The sequence below is a fragment of the Lutra lutra genome, chromosome 2 (genome assembly GCF_902655055.1).
Source record: "Lutra lutra chromosome 2, mLutLut1.2, whole genome shotgun sequence".
Taxonomy (NCBI): Eukaryota; Metazoa; Chordata; class Mammalia; order Carnivora; family Mustelidae; genus Lutra; species Lutra lutra.
Genome location: NC_062279.1, coordinates 142,354,785 through 142,379,701, shown reverse-complemented (window position 1 = coordinate 142,379,701; position 24,917 = coordinate 142,354,785). Strand labels below are relative to the sequence as shown.

Sequence of the window (24,917 nt, the reverse complement as noted above, 5' to 3'; positions counted from 1 at the left end):
GGAGGGGGCTTCCAGGGGGAGGTGACTATAATGGCTTTAAAAAGATACAGGGGCCAGGGCTGGCCTCGGGCATCCTCTCCATCCCCTTAGCAGAGAAGGGATGAGGGACATGGCCCCAAATGCCCTACTCTCCACTCTTGCCTGCCTTTTTTTTTTTTTTAAAGATTTATTTATTTATTTATTTGACAGAGATCACAAGCAGGCAAAGAGGCAGGCAAAAAGAGAAGGAGGGGAACCAGGCTCTCTGCTGACCAGAGAGCCTGATGCGGGGCTCGATCCCAGGACACTGGGATCATGACCTGAGCCAAAGGCAGAGGCTTTAACCCACTGAGCCACCCAGGCGCCCCTCCTGCCTGCCTTTAGCCAGCTTCTGTCCAACCCTTTCTTAAGGCCCTAAGACCAGGAAGCAGGAAAGCAAGTAGCCCTGAGTCTTTAGTTCCCACACTGGCTCAGCTCTCTGGGGGATCCCTAGGCCGTAGTTGTTGGAGCTGTAAAGTGGGGACACAGAGTGGACACAGCCTGACATATAGCACATGCTTGTTGGCAGTGGCCACGATGACCTTCTGGTGGGTTGACTGGTATCCACCCTGTTCCCTGTTTCCCCTGCTCCCCATCCAGCTTCCTGCTCATCCTAGCCGTTCTCCCTGAAACATGCCAGGCTCTTTTCCACCCTGGCTTCTGCCTGGCATGCCTGACCACTCCCCCTTCTCACATGAAGAACTCCTATTCATCCTTCAAGACCCAGGTTCACTGTCCCCTCTTCTTCTTCTTTTTAAGATTTTATTTATTTATTTGTCAGAGCGAGCACAAGCAGGCAGAGTGCCAGGCAGAGAGAGAAGCAGGCTCCCCGCTGGACAAGGAGCCCGATGTGGGACTCGACCCCAGGATCCTGGGATCATGTCACAGTCCCCTCTTCTGTGAGGCATCTGAATGCCTACTCATATTCAAGACTACCCCCCCAACCCCGCCCAGAGGCACTATTTCTCTTGTGCCTGCCCCCACTAACCCTGGTGCCTGATCCTTCCTGGGGCCCAGTGGACTCGGAGTGTCAACAAGGAGTGTGCTCCCTGTCCCACTGAGCCACCAGTGTTGCAGCCAGGGTCAGACACAGAGGCCCTGTCCCCTGGGGCTCCTGCCACTACAGACCCCGTTCCCCAAAACACACACACACACCCCTGGGGCTCCTGCCACTACAGACCCCGTTCCCCAAAACACACACACACACACACACACACACACACACACACTCACCCACCCACCCACCCACTGGGCTACTGGCGAGCCAGCATCCTCCGCCAAAGGCTCACCTCCTCCAGGGCCCGGGCTGCCCCCTCTGGCTCCGCGCGCACCAACCAGCCCCGGGCCGGCCCCCGCCCACAGCCGAGACTCGGAACAAAGGCTCGGCCCCGGCCCCCCGGAGCCTGCTGCCCGGGACGGAACCCCCGCGCCCCGCCCGGCCCACGCCCGCCTTTGTTCCCCCAGGAAGCGGGGCTCGCGCTCCGGGCTCGGTACTCACGGCGTCCACGCGGCGGCCCGCCGCCCCTGCCCACAGCGACACTGCCCCGGGCCGGCACCCCCCGCGCCCGCCTCCCGCCCGCCCCAGCCGGGCCGCCCGCGCCCGGCGCCCGCCATGCCGAGCGCCCCGCCGCCGCAGCCCCCGCGCCCCCCGCCCCACGGCCGCCGGCTCCTCCCCTCGCGGGCGGGGCGGGCGCGGCAGGTGGAGACCCGGCGCTCCGCGCCCCACCGCGGACCGCTCCCTCCCCTCGCGCGGGGCCTCAGTTTCCCCAGCGGCTCCGGGGCGCGACGCGGACGTCTGAGTGCGGCCCCGAGCCCGCCAGGCTCCCCGGTTGGCCAGCCCCTTCGGGAGAGGGGCTCGTCTTCCCTGGGCCTCCGTTTGCGCTTCCGCAAACGGGGGCGAGCGCGGCCGGGCCTCCCCGGGTTGTGGCCGGGGTGAAGCTGGTTCAGCTGGCGGCCACTGGTGCTCCGGCTGAGTCTGTGGGTCCTCCCGCCCCCTCTCAGGCAGGTTGTTTCACCCATCTGCCGCCACCGGTCTCCACCCCCCGGGGTTTCCTGCAGGAGCCAGACAGACGTCCAGTCCTTGGCAGTTCCCACCTGTTCTGTAGATGTGGGCTCCTCTCCCAGGAGAACCCCAGGCTGGCCAAAGGTAGGTGTTGGCCTTGCCGGCCCCCCAAGCATTCTGCCTCTTCTATCTCCCTCCTTCATACAGGCTGCGGGTCAGCTGGGCCAGCTGGGGCAGGGGCTCTGTCCTCCCGCGCAGCTGTGCAGCTGTGTAGTTGTGCAGCTGTGCAGTTGTGCAGCTGTGCACAGCACTGGTTCCTGGTTTCCCCGCCTCCACTTCAGGCTGGCTCTGGGTGCCGCCTGCCACTGCAGGGAGAGGCTCTGTCCCACCTGTGCGCCTCTGCTCCCAGTGCCCTTGCCAATCCCTCCCCTGGCAGCATACTCAGGACCACTGCCTCCTCCCCACCACCTCTGGGCAGTAACCCACCACCCCTTGTCTCAGTTTCCTCCCCGGCTTCCATTCTCTCCCCCATCACCTCCACTCAGCATGTTCTCCCCCACCCACACATGCCATTCCCATCACCTCTGTTCCAGATCTCCAGGGCTTCATCATGTGCACTTGGCCTTTCCAGATCCAGCCCCCATGGAGCTTTCCCAGCAGGCTGTCCTCCTGCCCTCCACCTCCCATGGACCGGTGCCATCCAGACCCCATGGCTCCTGAATCCAAGACCCAGAACCACCAAGCACCACCTCCAGGATACAGCTCCCAGTTTCCACTGCCTGCAGTGCCTTCCAGTGTCTTTAGGGGGCAACTAAACTAACTTAGCCTCCAAAAATTGGTCCAAATGAACACCAACTCATAGTTAACTCCTCCAAAAACAGAAGAGGAAGGAACTCACTCTATAAGGCCAGCATTGCCTTGATACCAAAACCAAAGACAACACAAGAAAACGACAGACCAATAACTCTTATGATTGTAGACACCAAAATCCTCTCCAAGGGCCTCCTGGAAGCTCAGTCAGTTAAGCGTCAGGCTCTTGATTTCAGCTCAGGTCATGATCTCATGGTTGTGAGATTGAGCCACATGTCAAGCTCTGCGCTGGACACGGAGTCTGCTTAGCGTTCTCTCTCTTTCTCTGCCCCTTCTCCTTCTTTCCCTCCCCCCTCTAAAAAAATGCTCACCAAAATATTAGCAAACTGAATTCAGCACTTTGTAAAAAGGATTCTACACCACGCTAAGTGTGCTCTATCCCAGGAACACAAGGTTAACACTTAAAATTCAATGATTGTAATACATCATACCAAAAAGGAAAAAAAAAAAAGACAAACCATACGATTATTTCAACGGTCAGAGAAAAAGCATTTGACAAAATCTGACAATCTTTCCTGGTAGGAACAACACTCAACAAACTAGGAATAGGAGAAAACTTCCCCAACATGGTAAAAGGGTGTTTATGAAAAGCCCACAGTCAACATCATCTTCGATGGTTAAAGACTGAACTCTTTCCCCTAAGAGCAAGGACAAGGAAAACTCTGCTCTTGCTGCTTCTATCTAACTTGTACCAGAGCTGCTGGTCAAGGCAATTGGGCAAGAAAAAGAAATAAAAGATCTCCAGGTTGGAAATGAAAAACTAAGACTACTCACAACTTAGATGATTACATATAGAAAAAATACCAGGGAACCTACTAAAAAGTGATTAGAACTAATAAACAAGTTAGCAGGAAGATCAATACACAAAAACCACTCATACTTCTATGATACTAGCAGCGAACAATCCAAAAATGAAATGAGGGTTAGCACAAGTGTCCCCTCTTTCAGGTGGTTTTCCCTGGCCTCTAGGGTTCCTATGTCCCTCCATGGGGCTAACACAGCCTTCCCCCCAGGTAACACTGACCACACTAGCTTGTTACTGTCCCCCATCCTCACCAGCTCAGGCCCAGCACAGAGGGGCACCCAGGGAACCCCAAAGGAGGCACAGAATGTTGACTCTAGTGGGTGGTAGGGAGTGCACTTGCCGGGAAGGCACAGAAAGCCAAAATATAGCCCTCTCCCCCCATACTGCATCCTCCCCAATCTGTAAGGAGACCTGGTGTGTCTGTTGGGGCGGGGGCAGCTGCAGTATGAAGGGATGGAACCCACTCCTCACACTGCACCTGGAAGAAATTGGAGGGGAGGAGCTATGGGAATTTAGAGCCCCACTCTGGCTTAGCTCAGGGGCCAGGCAAGTATAGGCCCGTGAGAGCCTCACTCTTGCCTGACCACAGTCTCTCTGTGGGCAGGATGAGGGCTCTTGGGCGGCCAGCCGGACCTTGGGTGGGGAGGGTGGGTGGTGACAGAATTAGGCTGTGCTCAACTTCACCTCTCCTAGGAATGTCCTCGTTTCAGGGACAGATGCCAATATGCTCAGCTCCTCTCCAGAGGACAGACCATCTGAGGGAAAACCCATCCTGATGTCCCTAAAGCCTCCCGCCCCACCCAGCTCTGCCCTGCACCAGTGCATGAGCTGGTCTGGCACCTGACCAAGAGCCCAGTGCCAGGCCGGGCTGGAACAGAAAAGGGAAGGAAATGGTGGCTGAGGGTAGGGGTGATGACGGGCCATGTTGGCCAAGGTGACCACACAGCTTTTGGGGACTTTCAGTCCAGCTCAAAGACTCCAGCTCCACTGGTGCCTGGGAAAATTGAGGGGAGTCCCCAAGAAACACCCACACTCCTGGCCAGCCTGGTCTCCCTGGCCACCTCCCTCTAGGCTTGTGGTGTCGCCCAGCACCCTGATGGTCAAAGTCCACTCACTCATCCCGTGGGCTCATCAGCAGGAAGCATCAGTCCCTTCTTCTGCAGGGACAGACACAGCAGTGGAGGCCCCTTAGTGTGCTTCCTGGGGAGGGGGCATTGTCTGCTGAGCCCCCCTGGGTGGGACCTGTCAGGAGAGTGCTCCTGGCCTGGATTCAAATCCCACCAGGCCTGTCCTCCAGGGAGCCTTTGCTTCCTCTCATTTACAGTGGACAGAGAAAGCCCTGTCCTCACAGCGGCCCAACACCCCTCAGGGCATCTGTCTCTATGGAGGAGGGGACCGAGGCCACCCAGTGAGCTGGCCACTGGGAGTGGCTCTGTTCCCTGCAGCTCACAGGAGCCTTCTTGGGCAGGATTCTGATGACATGAAGGTCAGCGGTAAGGTGGCCAACACGGTGGTGGCTGCTGGGCTCCGTGGGGCCTTCCAGAAGGCACGAGGTCTTTGTGCGCAGGATGTGTACTAGGGACGGCAGACCCTCAGGCACTCTCTGTCTCTGATCCTCGCTCACCTGGGACCTTCTCTTCAAGCTGAGGTTAGTCCGGGTGCCCGGAGGCCTGAAGTGCAGGGAGGGGGGCGAGCAGGTGGGTGACACTACACTGGCCCACAGAGACAGCCCTCCTCGAGTTCCACCAATTGTCGCTTGGTGGATCACACCCACCCCCCATGTGGCTGTAAGCCCCAGAGCGTGTGGTCACCCCCCACCCGGCCTGCATGTGCCCTGAGGCTCCACACCCTGTCAGAGTTGCAGGCAGTGTGCTCAGACGGGCTGTGCGTGGGACACACACGGCCCACATGCAGGGTATAGTGTGCACACCAGCGTGTGCATGAGTGTGCACGGGTGTGAGCCTGTGCACGAGAGCTAAGCAGGGGACCTGGAGGCCGAGCTCCCATGGCTCTCCTCCTTCACACCTGCAGACAGCCCTGGCTGTGGTGAGGGAGCTGGCACTTTGTGTGACCACAGTCAGGGTTCCTGTCAGTGGTGACAAGACCGGTCCCAAACTGCAGAGCACAGTGGGGCTGGGGGTCCCCGAATGCATGCAGCCACACACACGCACACACACTCACACACAGACACACACGCACACGTACACACTCACACGCAGACCAATATATGCACACGTACCCACTCAGACACACATGCACGCACATGTACACACTCAAATGCAGACCTGTACACACACACATACACAGACACACATACAAGCAGACACATATGCACACACACACACACACTCATGCAGACCTATACACACACACAGACATATACACACATGTACACACTCACACAGAGGCACATATACACACACTTGGACACGTGCTCACACACACTTGTTCTTAGACATACACTCATCCACACACACACTCACTATGTACTCACACACATATCTATGGACTCCCACTGGTACACACTCATTCATTCCATCGTAAGCAGACGCACACACCTGGCCTCCAGAGGCTAACAAGACCCTTGCTGGGTGCCCCCCGGCCCTGGGCTGGCAGCCCCAGCACAGGTCAGAAACATCACTGCCGCCACCCAGCCCTGCATGGGCCAGGGCCAAGTCCCACCTGACAGGTCCTTAAGTCCCACAGGCCCGGTGCTTTAGTCCTACTTTATAGACTAGAACAGCAGGGCTGGGAGAAGTGCACCGGGCACTCACTGTAGGCCAGTCTCGGTGCTTCTCACGGATCAGCCCATGTCATCATCCCAACACCCCCTGATGTGTGCGTCAGCATCACCCCCGCACCACTGATGAAGACATTGAGGGACTGCAAGACTGAGTAACTCACCCAAAGTTACACAGTCAGTAAACACTGGGAGGTGGGGGGGGCTTGCCAGGGACAGGCACTCCCCCAGCCTGGCACCCGGCAGGCCCTAGGGGCCGGTGGGCTCACAGCACCACACACATAGCCCATCCATTCTTCCCTCTCAGTTCCCTGCCTTCGTCTTCCCAGAATCTTTCTCCATAAGAGAATCAAAGCCAAAAATCTACAGAGGCCGGAAGCCGGTGACCAGCCATGCCGGAGGGAAGGGGCATGAACTGGGCCTCATGAGGAGAGCCCCCCAGCCCTTCATCTCCCTGCCAGACCCCCAAGCATATGCGCACACATACACACTCACACACCACCCCCCCACCGGGCACACACACTCACTCAATGTGTACACACACAGGACCCAAAGGCTAGGCCAGCCCGCCAGCATATACAATGGGAAGGCATACCCCAACCTGGGCCCCCAGCTCCCTGCCAGCTGCAGGCTGAGCAGCCCATGGTGGGGGGCAGTGGGGCTCCCACTGTGCCCCACCCAGCTCTGAGGGCTCTCCTTGGAGCCTGTCCGCTCTGGAAACACGGGGCCAGGGCCACCTCCCAAGCCCCCAGTCCATGGGCTGCCCCACTAACCTGAAGGCAGTCTGCCGGCACATGGCTCTGCTCCAGTCCGTGGACAGGCTAGGGGCAGGTGTCCTAGGGCCCCAGGAGGCCATGGGACTCAGGGGTCACAGGGCAGATTGGCAGCCTGCCTCCCCCAGGCAGGGGAGGCCTGATGCCCCGACATCTCCCTGAGCACTGCCCGGGTCCACAGCTCCCTCCTGCTGACAGCCACCAGCTACCTCTGGGGCCTGCGGCTGCCCGGGCTTCCTCCCCATGCAACACTTCCTGTTGCCGGGTCCTCCCAACAGCACCGGCTAGCCAGCACTTCCTGCCTTCTACCCTCTAAGGTCCCAAGGCCCAGGGGGTGGGGTTATGGATATTGGGGAGGGTATGTGCTATGATGAGTGCTGTGAAGTGTGTAAACCTGGCGATTTGCAGACCTGTACCCCTGGGGATAAAAATATATGTTTTATAAAATAAAATAAAATAAGGTCCCAAGGCCCAGCTGAAACCCAGGGCTGCACCTTGGCCGGCTGGGGTTTAGCCGACCCTTCTCCCATCCCATATGGGGTCAGAGACCCAGTGCCCCAGGTCCCAGGGTGCCCTGGGAGGAAGCTCCCTGCTGGTCCTCCAGCATACACACTCCCATGGCCACCTCGGCTTCTCTCCAGCAAACCCCCAAAGCCCCTTCACAGCCAGACTCTGTCTCCTTGGCCCCAGAAGCCCTTCCCCCCACCAAGAAGCCGGTGCTCACACCCCATGCAGGGAGCTCACTCCCCGCACCTCTCTGCCCTTTGACACCAACATCGGACTGAGGAACTAGGTTCCCAGCGTAGGCGCATGCATCTCCCTTCACCCTCCCTCCTTCCTCTTCCACAGGCCAATTCCACTCTCCTGCCTGGCACAGCGTCTGTGCAGAGCTGAATTCACATGCCTCTAGTGATCACCTCTCTCTGTGGCTCCACCAGTGTCAGGACCTGCCCCAGGTCCCACTTGGGCCTGTCCCAGACCAACACTGCCCCACCAAGGCGGGCTTCCTCCCCTGCCCAGACCCACAGCCAAGAAAGGGAGCCGGGGGGCAAGGCCGGGCTGTTTGGTGCTGAGCCCCCACATCCCCTGCCTCTCCTCTCCGAAGCTGGGATCCCACAAAGGACAGGAGGCCAAAGGAAGGGGCACTCTTCGACGAAACCCACAGCAGGAGCTGAGGGTTAGAGAGGCCAGACCACGGGGTCCCCAGGGAGTCGCTGTCTCATCCAGTAAGTTTCCTGGGGTGTGCCCGGCACGATCGACCATGTTGGCACCTGGCCATCCCCCACATAGTTGTCACTGGGGCTCCGGTGGAGGGCAGCTCCCGGGCTGGGGGGCCTCCACTCCTACTCTGTCCACAGACCCAGACCCCTGCCAAGGCTGTCATGCCCCCAGGGCCCAGTTTGGGGTCACAGACTGCCTGCTATCTCTTGGAGGGTAGGGAACTTAGGCTTTGTGGCTGGGCACGGCCACCCTAGCCTCCCCACGCCTGAGTCAGCCTCAGTGCCCACTGGTGGCCATGACAGACAGAGGCTTAGAGGTGGGCTTCTTCCCCTTGTTCCCCTTTGCAGTCTGCCCAGGGAGGAGAGAGGACCTCAGAGCAAGACACACTGGACACTCAGCTACCTCTATCCTATGCCAGCCATGTGGCCTCAACCTACTTAGCCCCTCTGAGCCTGTTTCTCCATCTGGGCAATGGGTGCTGAGGGCTAAGATAAAGTAGCAGGTGAGAAGCCCCTGAGTCATGATCCAGCCAGGACAAGGCAGGGCGGCAGTTCTGGGCTGGGGTGGGGGCCTCTAGGGGCTACGGGGTGGAGGGACGGTGGCAGGCCCAGCAGGTAGATCAGGGGATGACTCTGGGGGGGCAGGCAGGTCTGACAGAGGAGGTGAAGTTTGCTGGGAGGGACTGGGGGGAGGAAGTCAAAGACAGGACAAGGGCTCAGAGCAACATCCAGGGTGGGCAACAAGGTGGCTGAGGCCCAGGGAGACTGGGGGACAGGCGTGGGGGTGAGAACTGGCCAGGACAAGAACCAGGAGCCAGCCAGCTCTCCCTGGGATGTACTGGCCCTCACTGGACAGAAGGAGGGATGAGAAGGCCTGAGGTCAAGGCAGCAGCTGGTGTCCCCATGGGGGTCAGATCCATGTTGGCCCCTTCTCCAGGCTTAGTTTCCCTATGGGAGCCTGAGGTCAGAGTTCTGGGCTGCTCCACCTCTTCCTTGGGCCTCAGTTTCCCCGCCTGCCCTCCTACCTCCTGAGGCAGCACTTGACCTTGCAGCAAATCAGGCTATCATCTCTATTCCTGAAAACAGAGCGCTCTCCACTAATGGCAGCGCCATGACCTTTTACAGGGTGTAGAAACAGCCATGGAACTGATCATACACCAGCATCCAAGCAGCAACACGAGTTGGGCTGGGGCAGGGCTGGGATCCCCACATCAGACGGCTCTGTCTTATACCCCGCCCTCCCTAAATTGCAGCTCCTCCCCTCCCAAGGGCAAGCCCCTCAAAGTGCTGTCTTGGGGACCCCTCCACCTCCCCAGACTTAGGACTTACCACGGTGGGTGGGAGCCAGCCAGCAGGGCCAGGCAGGGGCCAAGGGTCAGCCTGAAAAAGGAAGAGAGAGGGAGAGCTTTCAGTCTGGGTTCCTGGGGTCCTCAGTCTGCTCAGGGGCAAGGCCAACGCCCAACACCACACGTCCCCAGGAACCCTAGCCCCTGCTCTCCTGTAGGCACCCTGGGCCCCCGTGCCTGCCCCGGGGCCCGCCTGCCACCTGCCACTGGGGCATTTCAGGCACTGAAGGTGTCAAGGAGGGCCTGCTGGGCTCAGGGAACGGTGGCTGGCGACCATACTGGGAAAAACCTCAAGATCTCAAAATAAGATGCTTCGTATCAGCTCCCCCTGCAGGGCCTGGGTCTGCCCAGAGCCAGCCCTTGGACCCCCAGCCACACACCCACTCCTCTTTCTGGCCTCTCCCTTCTCTCCATACCTGGGGCTGAAAGCTGCCTTCCAGAGAAGGCAGCCACAATGGTGTACCAGGTGGAGGGAGTGGGTGGTGTGGAGGGCAGGGCCCTGCTGGGGTCACCTGGTGTAATGGGCTACATGGGGGGTCCCCAAAGAGCTGTGTCGAAGTCTTAGCCTCCAGACACTGTGAATGTGGCCTTATTTGGAAAAGGGACCTTTGTGTATGTCATTAAGAATCTCATCCTGGATTAGCCAGAAGTGCCCTCAATCCAACGGCACGTGTCCTTCTGAGAAGAGCAGATAGAGAAGATCATATGAAGCCCAAGGGGCAGACTGAGGCGAGGGGGGCATAAGCCAGAGACGCCGCAGATGCAGACGCAGATGTCCCCAGCTACCAGGAGATGGAAACGGCAAGGAAGGAAGGGCCCTCCTCCAGAGCCTGGGGAGACAGCGTGGTCCTGCTGACACCTGGATCTGAGACTTTGGGGCTCCAGGACTCTGGGAGAGTAAACATCTGTCATTTGAAGCTCCCAGGTATGGGACTTTGTTAGTGCAGCCCTAGGAAACTATTACACATCAGGACCGCCCCCCCCCCAAAGTCCTTTCCCAGGACCAACTTCATCTCAAGTCCTGGGTGTGTCCTGCAGGGAGAGACCCAGTCTGGGGAGAGTCCCACCTCCTGCCCCTCTCCACCTCGCCTTGGGCATCCAGCTGGTTGCCCTCCTCCAGGCCGGGCTCCCCCACCCCACCCCCACCTTTCCCAAGCACAGGATTGGATGCCACCTCCAGCTCCCACCCACGAGATTTGCTAAGCCCACTCCTGCCTCAGCCTCTGGCCCACACCCCTGCCCAGCCCTTCCTTGGCCCAAGTCCAAGTACTTAGGGTCCAGCCCTGCTTCCTTCCCTGGGCCTTTGGACCTTCATGCCCCATTCCCAGTATGTGCAATCTCTTCCACTCGCAGACTAATGCTCCCTCATCCTTTGAAAACAGAACCACCTAGAACAGCACACCCTTTGAAATCTCCACATCAGTGGTATAGTCTTATGCCCTCCCACGGATGTCCCCAGCCCTCCCCATCAGCCTGGCTCCCACCACATCCCCAGAGCCAGGTTGGTGCCTGGCCCACGGCAGGCCCAAAAAACAGATGGATGGACCAATAGGTTCTACCCACAGGGCCATCGCCCTGACATGGTCTAACTAGGACATGCCTAGACTGTCCCTCAGAGCCACAGTGAAGAACAGTGAGGGGCGCCTGGGTGGCTCAGTGGGTTAAGCCCCTGCCTTCAGGTCAGGTCATGATCCCAGGGTCCTGGGATCGAGTCCCGCATCGGGCTCTCTGCTCGGCAGGGAGCCTGCTTCCTCCTCTCTCTCTGCCTGCCTCTCTGCCTACTTGTGATCTCTGTCTGTCAAATAAATAAATAAAAAATCTTAAAAAAAAAAAAAAAAGAACTGTGACCCAGAGCTAACTGGACCCTCGACGAGAACCGATGTCCAGGGTAGGCTACAGCCGAGGCCCACCTGTGCCCAGGACCTCTCCTTGGGGAGATGACCTTCGACTGACAAGCAGCTGGTGTTCAAGACCAATGACTGTGAAACGCAGAGCAAGTCACCAATCAGAGCCTGCCAGTGTCTCCAGAAAGACAGGCCCCAGGAGTTTCTCAGGGCTACCCAAGGTAGAGGCAGGAAGCAGTCCAGCCACTCGTGTGTCCAAGGGCAAAGGAAATGAAGGGAAGGACAGAAAGAGGCCCCGTGCCCAGCTGCCCACATGGGCACTGGGCTTCTGGGCCAAGCTAGGGGCAGGGCTGGGGTTTCTGCTCTGGGACACTTGGCGCCCAAGCTGTGTCCCCACAGAAGACCCTGTAGCACCCCGGAGTCCTTCTCTCCCAGGTCAGGCGTGTCTGCCTCCTGCCAACATTCCCAAGCTGGGCAGCGGGCATGGTGGGCATAGTGAGGGGCAGGCTGGGTCTGGGGGAAGTGCCAACTGGCATTGTCTCTAGCCAAAGCCACACTCCTGCCTCAGACTGAGAGCCAACAGAGGCGGGTCAGGAATCACACTTCAGTTCATCAAAACACAGACAAGTTTGCACCTTTTAATCACTTGAGAAAAAATTCTCCAGAGCGCTGATGTGTGGGCCCTGTCCCCAGCGCCCCCCCCCCGCTCCCACCAAGTTCCCAGCCTGCTGCCCACAGAGGCTGCCTGCCTCTCATCAGCCTTGACCCAGGAGTGCTACCCCCAAGACAGGCCCTCAGTCCTGCCCATGCCAGGGCCTCCTGGGCTGCCCGGCAACTCCGGGGAGGCAGGAGAGCATGGCAGAGACTGTACAGGTGTCCCTAGGGACTCCGAAACTTGTGGCCCACTTTGAGCCTCCGCTTCCTCCTCTGAGGAGTGGGGCTGACGGCTCTCGTGCAGTGTTGTCCCGAGGACCACCTGGCATGGCTGGTGAGGAGGGACACTTCAGGGGCCTCTGGTCGCTGGCCTTTTGCTGGCAACTCCGTTAGCATGGTCATGCTAGAAAGGGAACCATTCTGTCCAACCGTCCTCCTCAGAGCTGGTGACACCTCCCCACCCGACCCCAACGGGTCTGGATCCTTGAGCACTCCAGACTCCTTGCCCACCTCCGACCCTATTCCCAGTCGCACTCCTGTAGTGGTGGGAGCGAACACACACAAACAAACACACACACACACACACACACACACACACCCACACCCATATACGCTCGCTCTCTCTCTCTCTCTCTCTCTCTCTCTCGCCTCCGGCTACACTGGGACCCCTGCCCAGCGCCCAGGGAAGACTGCCCCTCCCTTCATCTCTCTCTCCAGCAGCTGGCAAGGACAGCCCCTCCCTGTGTTCATCTCCTGCGAGGTGCCTGGCACAAAGCAGGTGGGGCAGGGAGGGGGGGCGGGGGTGTGATCTCTCTGTATGAACGCCTGCAAACCTACCCTGACTGGCTAGGGACCCCTGAGTCTTCATGGCACCTAGTTCAAGGGCTCATCTGCTGAATTAAACCCTTCGTCTTGTCTCAAGCACGCCGGGGGGCCTCTGGCTTCATGACAGGTGCCCAGTATTGGGGTTTTGGCGCCCATCAAACAGGGCCTGGACCCCTCCCAGAGGGACTTCTCCCAACCTGGTGCACATCCCTGACAAGGCAGAAGTGGGGTCAGACCATGCCCCCTCACACCCCGAGAACCCGCTGGGCCACGCTGAGGCAGGTAAGGCTGCCTAGTGCCACCGCTGCCTTCCCAGGGGTCAAGGGGATGTGGTCGGCCAGAAGACCTGCAGAGCACCTCTGTCAGGAGACACGGAAACAGAGAGATCATCTCCTCTGAGGTCAGACACAAGTTAACCTCTGGCCAGATGAGGAACCAACAGAGAGTAAGACTTCCCCAAACCTAGCCTGCTCCACCTCTGGCCTTCCCAGGCCACGGTGCTCAGGTCATGCCACACTGACTCTCTACACTAAGTGAGAAGCCCTGCTGTGGGGCGGAGAAGGCTCCAGAAGATGGTTCTGGTGCTGGAAGCTAGCCTGCCTCCCTAGCCAGACAGGGCCTGGCTCCTGCTCCCAGCCCCAGGCTGGCCTCCTTAGGACCCGAGCCTCCTGGGGACACCTCTCCCACACGCACATCCCGTGGGGACAGACACCCCACTTGCTGAGGCCAAGGCGGGGGGTCATTAAGGCTGGGATGCTTTCCTTCCTGTAGTCCCCTCTTGTTGCAGAAGACCAAGCCAAGGGGCCAGGATGGGGGCCTGGAATGTCTACCCAGCACTGATGCGTCAGCTCCACGGCCCACTCGGTCCCCAAGCTGCTCAAGGGTAAACACTGCCCTGCTCTCCCTCGTGAGGAAGTAGAGGCTAAGCCAGACTCATTGTGGCCACCCAGCTAGTGCTGCCCGTGGAACCCACACCACACAGCCTGGCACTTCCTGCCCAGGCTAGCTCTAAGGGGACAGAGGACCAGGAGCCCCAGAGCCTCCTCTCAGGAAGAACAGTGGGTCCCACCTGGGCAGAAAATGCACCAGCCCACAGGGCAACTGGGAGAGAGCTGGGGCTCTAGGTGGTATCGGGGCTCTGGGCAGGAGGCTGCAGGACACGGGCTGGGACAGATGTGGGGTGCAGGTCCTTGTGGGACCTGTCCTTAAGGGCTCCAAGTCTGCTTGTTTTCAACTCACGTCCAAGGCCCAGGGGAGCCCAGCCAGGAGACACTCAGCCACAAGCTCCCACCCTCAGCCCTGCTCACCACTGCCAGTTCCCACAGCGGAAGGGGTCTGGAGCTCACCTCAGAACGAGGTCTGGTAAGAAGAAGAGCCCGAGGCCTCAGAGTCTCCACGGGGAACGGGGCTGTCCCAAGAGCTGATGGGCTAAGAAGTGCAAGCAGGGCTGAGGCCAGGCACTCCATGCTAGCACTGTGTGGACAGACAGGTCCACACTCTAGCAGAGGTTCCAATGAAGGCAGTTAGGTATTCCGGGAATAGTATCTCCGTTAGAAAGAGGGTCTCCTACAGAGCCATGAAGGAACCCCACTGGAGAGCTAAAAAAACACAGCAGGAAGGACCAGAGGATTGCTGTTGTTGTCCATCACTGGGCTGGGCTGGGTGGCGGTCACAGGGTCTGGTCCCTCCTCTACATAGCATTCCCCCAGCCTCCAAGTTCTTCTGATACTGGGGCAGAGGGAAACAGTCAGGGTACCCCTGCCAGTAAACACTGCACCCTTCACCCCAGGGTCCAAGCTGGCCTCACCCTCCATCCGGGGCTCCCAACTGCTGGGGAGGCAGCCACTTGTGACTCACGTTCCTGTGACAAGCATTCCACCCAGACACAGTGACACATCAGCCCGCACATCCCGGGAGCAATCTTCCACATGAAGGATCCAAGCAAGGAAATCACATGGAGGGTGTCACGGACAGGAAGCAACTTGTGCAAAGGGCCTGGGGTTGAGGTAGGAGGAGGCATGCACCTTCACACAGAAGGAACAAAAGCAGGCTCATTGCAGAGTTGTTTATCAAGGCCACCCGCTCAGCTGGGTGTGGATGAGGTCTCAGATGTGCCCCCAGGGAGACCTTCCAGGCCAGGGTCCCATTTAGGCCTAGGCTCCAGTCCCAGCTTCATTTATCTGCACTGGGGACTTGGTACAAGTCACTTCACACCTTAAGCCTCACTTCCTCATTCCCCAAATGTACTGGCTGCTAATGGCACCCTGAGGACCAAAGAAGATGGCTCACAAGGACCCTAACATAGGCACTAGGCCCAGCACTGGGTCTCAGCTTAGCCCAGATCTCAGCACCAGGGCAAGATGACAAAGGGAACACTGGGGATACGGAGGCCATGAAGCTTATGCTAGGGTTGGAAGCGGGTAGAGGAGGCGGCCAGAGAGATCCAGCCACACTGCTCCTCGCAGGAGCCAGAGGTCAGCCATGATGCTTACACCCTATAAACCCCTGCTGTGTGCCCCGCCCAGGCCAAGGCAGCTGCACCAGCCCTCCACAATGGCAGCCACTTGCCAAGGCATCTAGGGCTAGGCCACCAGGGACACAGCTGAGACCCTGCAGCGGTCAGCGGCCTCGGCTTCTCTGCCATCTGTCCCCCTACTCATCTCGTTAGTATCTTTCCTGCCACACAGGAGGAAACCATGGCACTCCTCAGCCCTTTACCCTTCAGCGGGGCAGGGTTCCTCGGTCAGGGCAAAGAACACTAGGGCCCAGGGAGGCAGGTGGTGTAGCCCCCAATCTGGATCCTCTGACTGGGGGTCTGACCACTGTGGGTCCCTGGAGCCCTCCCTCACCAGGAACCCCAGTTCACCATCTGTCCAATGGGGTTCTGGCCTCTCGCTCCCCCTGCCCCAGGCCAGAACCCAGCCCCAGGGGTCCACATGAGAGTCCCTTCCCTCCTCCTGCTCTTTGCAGCCTTTCCCAGTGAGATCTTCTGTTTTAATCCACTTGCTGTTATCCTTATATCCTGAATGCTAATGTTTCTAAGCTGTTTTCAGATCACTTTTGTCTTTGACACTATTGATTAGTTTTGACTGAGTTTTTTATCTCACTGCACAGTCTTCTGCTTTTGGTCACATTTTACTCAGTGGCCTCGGGAGGTGTCCCACCTGGGCGGGGTCTTGCCCACTCACTGGCTACCTCCTGGGGTTGCGCACAGGCCCAGAGAGGGGGGCACCATGGTGACAGGCTAGCCCCCTGACCCAGGCTGCCATGGACAGGGCCGGGGGCGGAGACAGGCTGCAACCACTCCCAGGCCTGGGCCCCTGGACAGAGACAGGGAGACAGGGACAGGCCCAGAAGGGAGGATCTGGAGAGAGGACACAGGAAGAGGAAAGAGAGAGGGGCAAAAGAGGGAAGGAGGATCAGGCCAGTCCCCTCCCTACCTCCCCACCCCCCCAGCAGAGGAACTGAGAGCAGCATGTTCCTCCTCCGCCTTGGGAACCCCAGGGCCTGGGCGCTGGACAAGATGACTCATGGCTGCTGGCTCCTGTCCGCCCCTCAGCACAGGCCCACGGGGGAACTGGACTGTTCCCAGGCGCCCTCACACTGCCCCATTGTTCAGAGGCCCAGGGAGGAAAAAGTTCTGGCGGGGGCCCCAGATTGGCGGGAAAAGGGGTCCGTCCCCAGTCTCCCCCGCCTAGTGCGATCTAGGCCTCCATCAGAGGGATCTCCACCCAGCCATCCTGCTGTCCTCCACATTGTCCCCTTTCCAAGGCCAGTTGTCCTGTGAGATCCTGCACCCCAGGCCCACCCTCCCATTCCCCCTTCTGGCTCTAAGTCCATGTCCCAGCCACGGCAGAGGGCAGGTTCTCAAAGGTGACTATAGTCAGGGTCAAGTTCAAGGTCCTTACCCACCTGGTGCTCCACCACACTGCACACTTCATGCAGCCTTCCCTGACCTCCTCTCACTATCTCTACCTGACAAACTCCTGCCTGGTCTTCAGCCCCAGCTCAGATCACCCCAAGGCACTCCCTAATGCCCCACAGTCAGGCTGGGGGTTCTCAGAGCCAGCAGGGCTAGAAAAGAGGGCCTCTGGTGGGTGCTCACCCCGCTGCTGCCCAGGGCCAGGTCCTTCCTGAGGCGTGGAAGTCTCCAGCCAGGCACCCAGACCTGTATGAGCCCACAGCTAGAGCTCTCCCAGGCTGCCTGCCTCCTCTGCATCCTAGCTCCTGCCCAAGAGCCTTGGAAAGCTTCACCAGATCCCCACAGGCCAAGTGCGTGCCTCGCCCTGCCCCTCGTGGTGGACAGAGCAGACACTCTGCTCTAGCACTCAGGCACGGAGGCTTCCACTCGTCGGCAGAGCCAGGAACCAGGCTGTCGCGTGCCAGCACCCAAGGCCTCCTCCTGGCAGAAAAGCTGCCAGGACTCTGGGGCAGCCTGCACTGAGGGGTAGGAGGTACAGCAGGGGGGGCCGAGTGCTACAGGAACACCCTCCCTTTCCCTAGGGAGACAGCCATGGGCTCACACCACTGTGGGCCAGAAAGGCTGGCAAAGGAGACTGGGGTGGGGGTGGGGTGTGGTCAGTACCCCAGGCTCCAGGGCTACCCCAGGCTTACCAGGGTGGCCTCACCCGCAGCCCCAGGGGTCCCTCAGCAGGGGGTCAGCAGACCCCTATCCCCACCACGCACCTAGCCCTTCTGCAGGTCTAACCGCCCCCACACACGCTTCCTCATAGCCATGGCTGCAGGGAGCCGGGAGTCTGTGGGAGGGTCTCCAGACCCCAGTGAACTTTGAAAATAGAAACCAAGCCCTGGGACGCCTGGGTGGCTCAGTGGGTTAAGCGGCTGCCTTCGGCTCAGGTCATGATCCCAGTGTCCCAGGATCGAGTCCCACATTGGGCTCCTTGCTCAGCAGGGAGGCTGCTTCTCCCTCTGCCTCTGCCTCTGCCTGCCTCTCTGTCTGCCTGTGCTAGCTCTCTCGCGCGCTCTCTCTCTCTGACAAATAAACAAATAAAATCTTTAAAAAAAAAATAAATAACAAGCCCTGCTCTCAACCCTCCCAAGCCCCGGGGCCTGACCTCTGCATTCCCTCTGCCTTCTCCAGGCCTCTCCTTTAGAGCTTGCACACCAATACTGCGTGGGACCCTTGGCCTGGCCCCTCCTGTCCCCTTCCTGCTCTCCCACCTCACGGAGGCCCCACCATGGGTGCCCCCCACGGCACCTCCCGTGCCAATCGTGGGTGTTGCCCACCAGCAGGGCCAGGACCAGGGGGCAGGCACCCCGGAGGGCTCCGTGCAGGTCTCTGAGGGGTGCACGGCTCAACTCGGAGGCCATGGCTTGGGCTTCCCAAGACCCAGCCCCCAAAGAGCGGCCCCACAGTGCCCAGCTGTGGGGAAGCTCAGCGCGGGAGGGGCGTCTCTTTCTCAACCCTCTTCCTTCCCCAGCAGCTTCCTGCCCCGCGGTGGGCACGGCTCCCCCCCGACCACAACTTTGTACCCTCTGGTCACAGTCTCAGGAAAATGGGAAGACTGGTCTCAGAGAGTCCCTGCCCCAGGGGGCAAAGCTTCTGAGACCAGGTGCCCAGGACCCCTGAATGGGTCAGGTCTCAGAGATGGCAGACTCCATTCCTCACTACATTGTGGACCCCTGGAGCTGAGGCCCTGGTGGGCAGCACCGGGGGCCTGCTCCCGGCCTGGGACTCTCCCTGCACCCCATCACCAGACCAGAGACAGATCCCTGCCAGAAGGCCCAGGTATGACCCTCCTTAGCTTGGTGTGGCAAGGAGCCGGCACTGGGGACCCTAGCCCTGGCCCACACCAGGCAGCAGTGTCACTGTACGGCCTCCCAGAGGAGCATTTCCTCCCTGAGCAGGACTTGGGAGAAGATAGGAGGCAAAGGGGAAGAGGGCTGTGTGGACCCCTGACACAGATAAGGTCCTAGGATAGGGTTTCGGGCAGGGTGCCGACAGCTGTAGCCTGTGCCTCTAGGGCCTAGCATCGTCAGCTCTGAGAAGAGCTGGGCGGCTCAGCAGGAGGCCTTGGTGGTCTGACACCACCGGTGGGGGCCCTGAGGCCCTCTCCCAGCCAGGTCACTACCAAGCGCCCTGCCCAGCACCAAGCGGCCACCCTGCATTCCTGGAAGATTTAGGCCTGACCGTGACGGCAGCAGGAAGCCATGTCCCATCCTAGGCTGAGGGGTAGGAGACGCAGCCCCTCTGTCCACCTAGCTGACCGATGACCTGCGTGCCAGAGCCTGGCTTCCAGTGCTGTGTCTGCCCAGCCACCCGGAAACCCAGGGAGTCAGCACCAACTGCTTATCCCTTTTTGGCCCCAACTAGAAGGAGAGGAAGGAGCTGGGTGAGGGAGGGATGTTCTTCAGGAGGCAAGGTAGGCACGGAGTTTCCTGCCACACCTCCCTCCCGCTCTGAGACATGGCTGTCCTCCTCACACCTGTCTGTTCGGGGTTTCTGGGTCCTTCCTCACCGCCCTCCTATGGACAGCCATCCAACTCCACCTCGGGGACTGGCTCCCTGGGCCCAAAGACCAGGTTGCCACAATGGCCTGCGGGTCTGTGGAGCCCAGGCTGGCTCCAATCTTGGCCCTAACATATGCCTCTAGGAAGGCAAGCCACATTTCCAGTGGAGCCCCAAGAACACTCCACCCCAGTCTCCCATCTGTCCCATGCTGGGGCCACTAGGAGCATCGGGACCCCACGGCGGGGGCAGGCTGGCTAGCTGGGCTACGGGATTATAACGGGAACCTTTCAGCAAGGCTGTGGCACAACAAGCATGATTATCTGATCGGCGACTCTGCCATGCTGGGTGGCCAAGGCCTTCCAAAATGACGGAGTGCATTTGTCTCAGACACTGAGCAGACAGTTAAATGTGGGCAGGTCTTAACAAGCCAAGTTCAAAGAGGGCCCAGCCCTGCCCGGTGCCACCTGCCTGTGGTGTTTCAGGCCTTTGGGAGTTTCTGGATATTCCGAAGTAGGACTTCCCGCTGGGAGGGCCCACGTGCACCCTCACCCTCCTCTGGGCCAGGTCTATGTGGGCCCTGGCATTCAGACACGGCCCTGTCCTTCAAGAGTTCACAGCTGCATGGTAGGGGCAGAGAGGTAAACGTGCTGACCAGGGAATAGACTGCATGGCGGGGGGGGGGGGGGGGGGGGGGGAGGGCAGGGTGGGCCAAGGGCTGAGCTGCTCCTTGTGGCGTCTGTCTGCCTGTGAGTCTTGCCCTCCAACCTGTGGGTCTGTCTACTTCAGAGGCCCACGCTCAGCCCCGGCCTGGTACCCAGAGCACCTGGCAGAGGGCTGGGAGGCAGTCCGTTCTGAAAGGCGTCCAACTCTGCTCCAGAGGCAGGAGCTGGCAAAGGGTGGCAAAGGCCCAGGCCCCTGGCCAGAGCCCCAAGTGGAGTGTGGGGCCAAAGCAAGGCCTCATCCTGGCGTTTGGGGCCCCAAGGTCGACCTCTGACCTTTCCCTGCTTTGCTGGAAACAGCTAGCCGTGAGGGCTAGGGGCTTAACTGGCTCTTCCCAGAGCTCAGGGCAGTGGGTGGGGCCCCAAGGGCAGCTGAGCGTGTGAGGACACATGGCCCTCCGAGCCTACGAGCAGGGATGCTGGATTACAACATCGTTTCAGCCAAGGCCAAAGGAAGGATATCCTCAAAATGGAGCTGCAGGATCCAATTGGCACAGGGCCCCCTGGGCCTGGGGGCACAGCCTCCATGGGGCCCCATAGGGAGGGCTCCTGGCCAGCATCTCCTGTGCTTTTCCCAAGGATGCCAGCAGTTAGCACTGGTTTCACAAGGAAGGAACTAAAGCCTAGAGATAATCAGAGGCCGCTTCTGTGCAGGGAAGGAGGCTCCCCTCTGCTTCCTGATCTCTGCCAGCCCTGAGAAGCACCCTCGTCCTCCCGGAAGCCTGCCGGGCAGCTCAGCCCCCCACCTGGGGGAGCTCACACCATCACCGCACACACACCTCCGCGCGGGGCTGTCAGGCATCAGTCCCACCGACCCTGGGGCAGGACCTCACTCCCTCTGCAGGCTCCAGCAGGCAGGCACCCACACCCCACCCAGTGGCCTGGAACAGGCCTGCTTGGCAGCAGGCCATCCCCACCCTGGGCCTGGTAAGAGCACAATAAACATCTGATTCACAAGGAAACAGAGGGCACTTCTCAGAATTGGAGTGTGGCTGCAGGGGACAGGGGTGTGGATACCACAAGGGTGCCATGCCAGCTCCCCGGGTCCCACTGACCACCCCAGGACACTGCCCCTGGTGACCAAGCAAGCTTGCATAGTTCTAGGAGACCAGCTGGCAGAGAGTGCTGGAACCCAGCAGGCCCAGCCCACGTGGACCAAGGGTCAGTCCGCACTGGACCCTGGACCAGGGGTGAAGGAAACACTAGTCCCACCAGCAGGTTCCAGAACGGGCTGACCATTCAGGTGGCTTCAGGGTGGGAACCTCAGAATCTCTGGTGCCTGGGAAGACGGAAGGGGGAGACCTTTGTCACCTCAATCACAGTGAGGGTCCTCCCCAAGGAGAGCCAGCCGGGCCTGGCCTTGCACTTGTATGGCTCCTAGGGTTCAGGGGCAGCTGGTGGAGCCTGGCGCCCAAGGCCAAAACCATCAGTGTGACCCCGAGCCAGCGGCTCCCACCATCTGAGGATCAGGAAGGAAGGATGATTCCTGAAGGAGGCTGAGAAGCAACTCCATCCGTCTGTCTGGCAACCCCCTGTCTGTCCTCCCACACGTGGGCCTGCAGGGGGTGAGGAGGAGGAGTTGGGGCAGCAAAGCCAGGCCTGCCCTCCCGAGGCTACACAGAGCCCAGAATGTTTTCCCCACCACCCCTGGGACGAGGGGGCCTACAGCCAGTGAATGCCTGGGCAGGGCCACTGGAGATAGCCAGAGGCCTTCTGGACAGAGGCCACCAACCCTGGGGGAGGACTTTGGCATTCTGAGAGCCCCTCCCCCTGCCTCGCTGGCCCCTCTGCCCTTTCACCCACTGCCCCCATTGCCCCACCCATGTCCTCACCTTACCCGACGCACACCAGGCCACTCTGGTTAGACTGGTCTGCCACCCTCCTCGCTGCTGGCCTCTGGCGCAGTCTGTCCCTGCCTCCATGGTGGTCACCGTGGCTCAGAAAGCAGCCTTCCTCCTGACTGCAAACCCTGCTTTGCCAGGACACCCGCAGCCCACCTCCCCCAGCAAGGCTGCCCAGCCAGGCTGCTCAGCCAGGTCCCACTACCTGGGGTTATTTAAGGACCACCTGTGCCTGGAACTGACTTAGGTCCCCGAGCCTGGACATCTCACCACAGAGTTTTAAGAACAGAAGCCAGGAGCACCCAAGCGGTTCCCAACCCTGACCACTCCGGACAGACTCAGGCCTTTGCCACAAGACCCTAGCGGGTGGAGACTAGGAGCTGGCCCTTCGCCGCAGGACTCTGTGCCAGCACCCCTCCAACTCCCAAGCAGAGGTGGCCCAGCTGTCACCAGCCCCTTGGATATTCATCACCCCCCATAAAGGGTGGAGGCTCACTACCACAGGTTACAGATAAGGAAACCAAGACTTAGCAGCGAGAGATATCCTAGCCAAGATCATACAGCTGGTGAGTGGGGGCGGCCAACTTCAAACGCAGGACCCAGCCCCTCTATGACCAAGCTGGGCCACAGCACCTCTCTATTTCCTCAGTCCCCCACTCTGTAGGGCCGCATGCCGCCTGCATCCATATCAGCGGACAGATAGCAAGGCCTAACTCAGCACCTCGCTTCCCTCTGTCCATGTGAGCAAGAAGGGCCAAAGCAGGTTTGCATCCCCACTCGCCTTCTGTCTGTCCCAGGCCAGCCTCCTTGGTGGGTTCCTTCCTGACTCTGTAGGCCTGAGGGACTCCCTGAAACGGCCAGGACCCCATCATCACTCCTCTTCCCAGAGAGCTGACAGGGACTGGCCTAGACCATCTCTCCACCCTTCCTCCTGCTCCCTCTGCCCTGGGTGTACTCCAGTATGGAACCCAGAGCCAAGTTACAGGGCAGTGGGGGTAGGGAAGGGGAATTCAGCAGTCTTTACCCCCCCTCCCCAGAGCCACCATCCTGGCCCCCTGGCCCACCTGGAGTGGAGCCCCGGCTCCCAGGGGTCCCCTGCGTGGGTGTCCTGGGTAGAGGACACAGTGGCAAGGGATTCCAGAAGGAGATGGATCCCAGCCCCCTCCTCTGCTTCTGGAGACCCTGGTCCAGAGAGGACAGGGGACTGATTCAGGGTCACACAGAGTCAGTGTTGAGCTGGACACGAACCAGGAATCCTGCTCCCACTCCAGGATTTGCCATGTCCCCTTGGACCTCTGACCATTGAGAAAAAGTTCTACCCATTTCATCATCATCGCCATCACTGCAAGGAACATCCCCGGAGCCCCCTTTGTGCCAGGGACTGGCTACAATGCTTCCTGAGCAAGTTCACGTGTGTGTCACGCCCTCGGGCACCCTAACGGTCCCACAGAGAGCCCAGGCCAGGACCAGGGTCACTTCGGGGACATTTTCCTCAGTGTGGCCATCTGGCCACAGGCACAGACATCACCAGCCTCAGCAGATGAACAAATGAAGGCAGAGAGGAGGTGAGGCACTCGTGGTCAGAGGGTGGCAGAGAGGGCAAGCTCCAGGCTGACACATGGCAGCAGGACTCTGTCCCTCAGCACTCTCAGAGGAAACACACTGTCAGTACCACTCACCAGGGGAAGCAAGGTCCAGGGCAGCAGGAAAGAGCTGGGCTGCTGGGAGGGACCCAGCCCACATGCCAGAGGCTGTCCCCAATCCCAAATTCTCCCATCCACTCTGCCCTCCCCTCTGACTCTCTGACACTCACTGCTCCCCCAAATAACACTCGCAGACTCTCCCAGGGCCGCGGGGCTCTCAGTCACTCACACTTCAGTGTGAATCAGCTCCTACAGGCAGGTAGCTGTCCTCCTACCTTTGTTGAGCGGCTGAGGGAAGGAAAGTTTGGATTACCAGGAGGAGGTGGGAGGAAACTTCCCGCTCGGAGCCCTCAGAGACCCCGTCCTGTGGGTCGCACGGAGGTGGGAGGTTTTCAGCCCGCGAGCCCCAGGGGCCTAGGGAAGCGGGGGTGGAGGGTGGGGGCCGAAAGACAAGAGGGACGCGGGACAGACCGGACGCAACCGCCCTCCACCCCTAGGCCTGCGGGGTACACCGAGCGCTCCCCCGAACCCGCACGCTTCCCCGGGCAGCGGCGCCGAGGACGCTGGCCCCGGGGACCCCAGCCAGTCCGGAAGACGCCATCGCACCCCGCCCGGGCCTTACCCGCGAGGCTCTGCTCCCGGCCCGCGAGCCCTGTGTGCTCGCGGCGGCTCGCGGCTCCGCCGCCAGGCGCTCCCGCCCGCGGGGCCGGCAGCCAGGCTGCTCCGGCCGCCCGAGTCCGCCCCGTCAGTCTGACCCCGCCCCGCCCCCCCAACCTGGCCCTGCCTCCCCAGGCTCGGGGCCACTCTCCCATCTGCTGGCTCCGCCGCTGGGGGTCGCGGCGGGGCGGGGCTTGGGACCTTGCGGTGCGAGGACCCCCCCTTCTTTCCCCATCCCGCTCCGGGGGTGGAGAAGGTAGGCAGTCGCTTCGGGCGTGGGCACACCGTCCATGCACAGCACACAGTAGGTGCTCAGTAAATGCAGGCTAGTGAAGCGAGTAAACGAAAGAGTAGCGTTTCTGTTCTTGTGCCGGACCCTCCCGCGATACCCGTGGCCCTACTGCAGCTGGCGCTGCCCGCCCCCAGCACCGAGATCTTGATCCTGCAGGAAGGAGGAGGCGCTTCCCTTCCCTTGACCCCACCCCTGA

At 60.2% G+C, this 24,917-nt stretch overlaps 1 protein-coding gene across 4 annotated transcripts in view; it reads right to left on the bottom strand.

Annotated features, from left to right (window-relative positions):
* Positions 1-24,523, bottom strand: part of SH3BP2 (SH3 domain binding protein 2) — a 35,900-nt gene extending 11,377 nt beyond the window's left edge. The window contains exons 1-2 of one of the 4 annotated variants that reach the window (XM_047718673.1): positions 24,395-24,523; positions 9,758-9,808 (exon numbers count right to left, since the gene is read on the bottom strand). Coding sequence is in view for 1 of the 4 variants with exons in the window: in XM_047718672.1 (XP_047574628.1) it covers positions 7,209-7,291 (83 nt within the window). In the remaining 3 variants the exon portion in view is untranslated. Of the gene's footprint in view, positions 1-1,307; positions 1,467-7,208; positions 7,427-9,757; positions 9,809-14,443; positions 14,628-24,394 lie in introns of those variants that run through there. The other 3 variants (XM_047718674.1, XM_047718672.1, XM_047718671.1) reach the window with 3 other exon arrangements.
* Between the last annotated feature and the right edge of the window lie 394 nt (positions 24,524-24,917).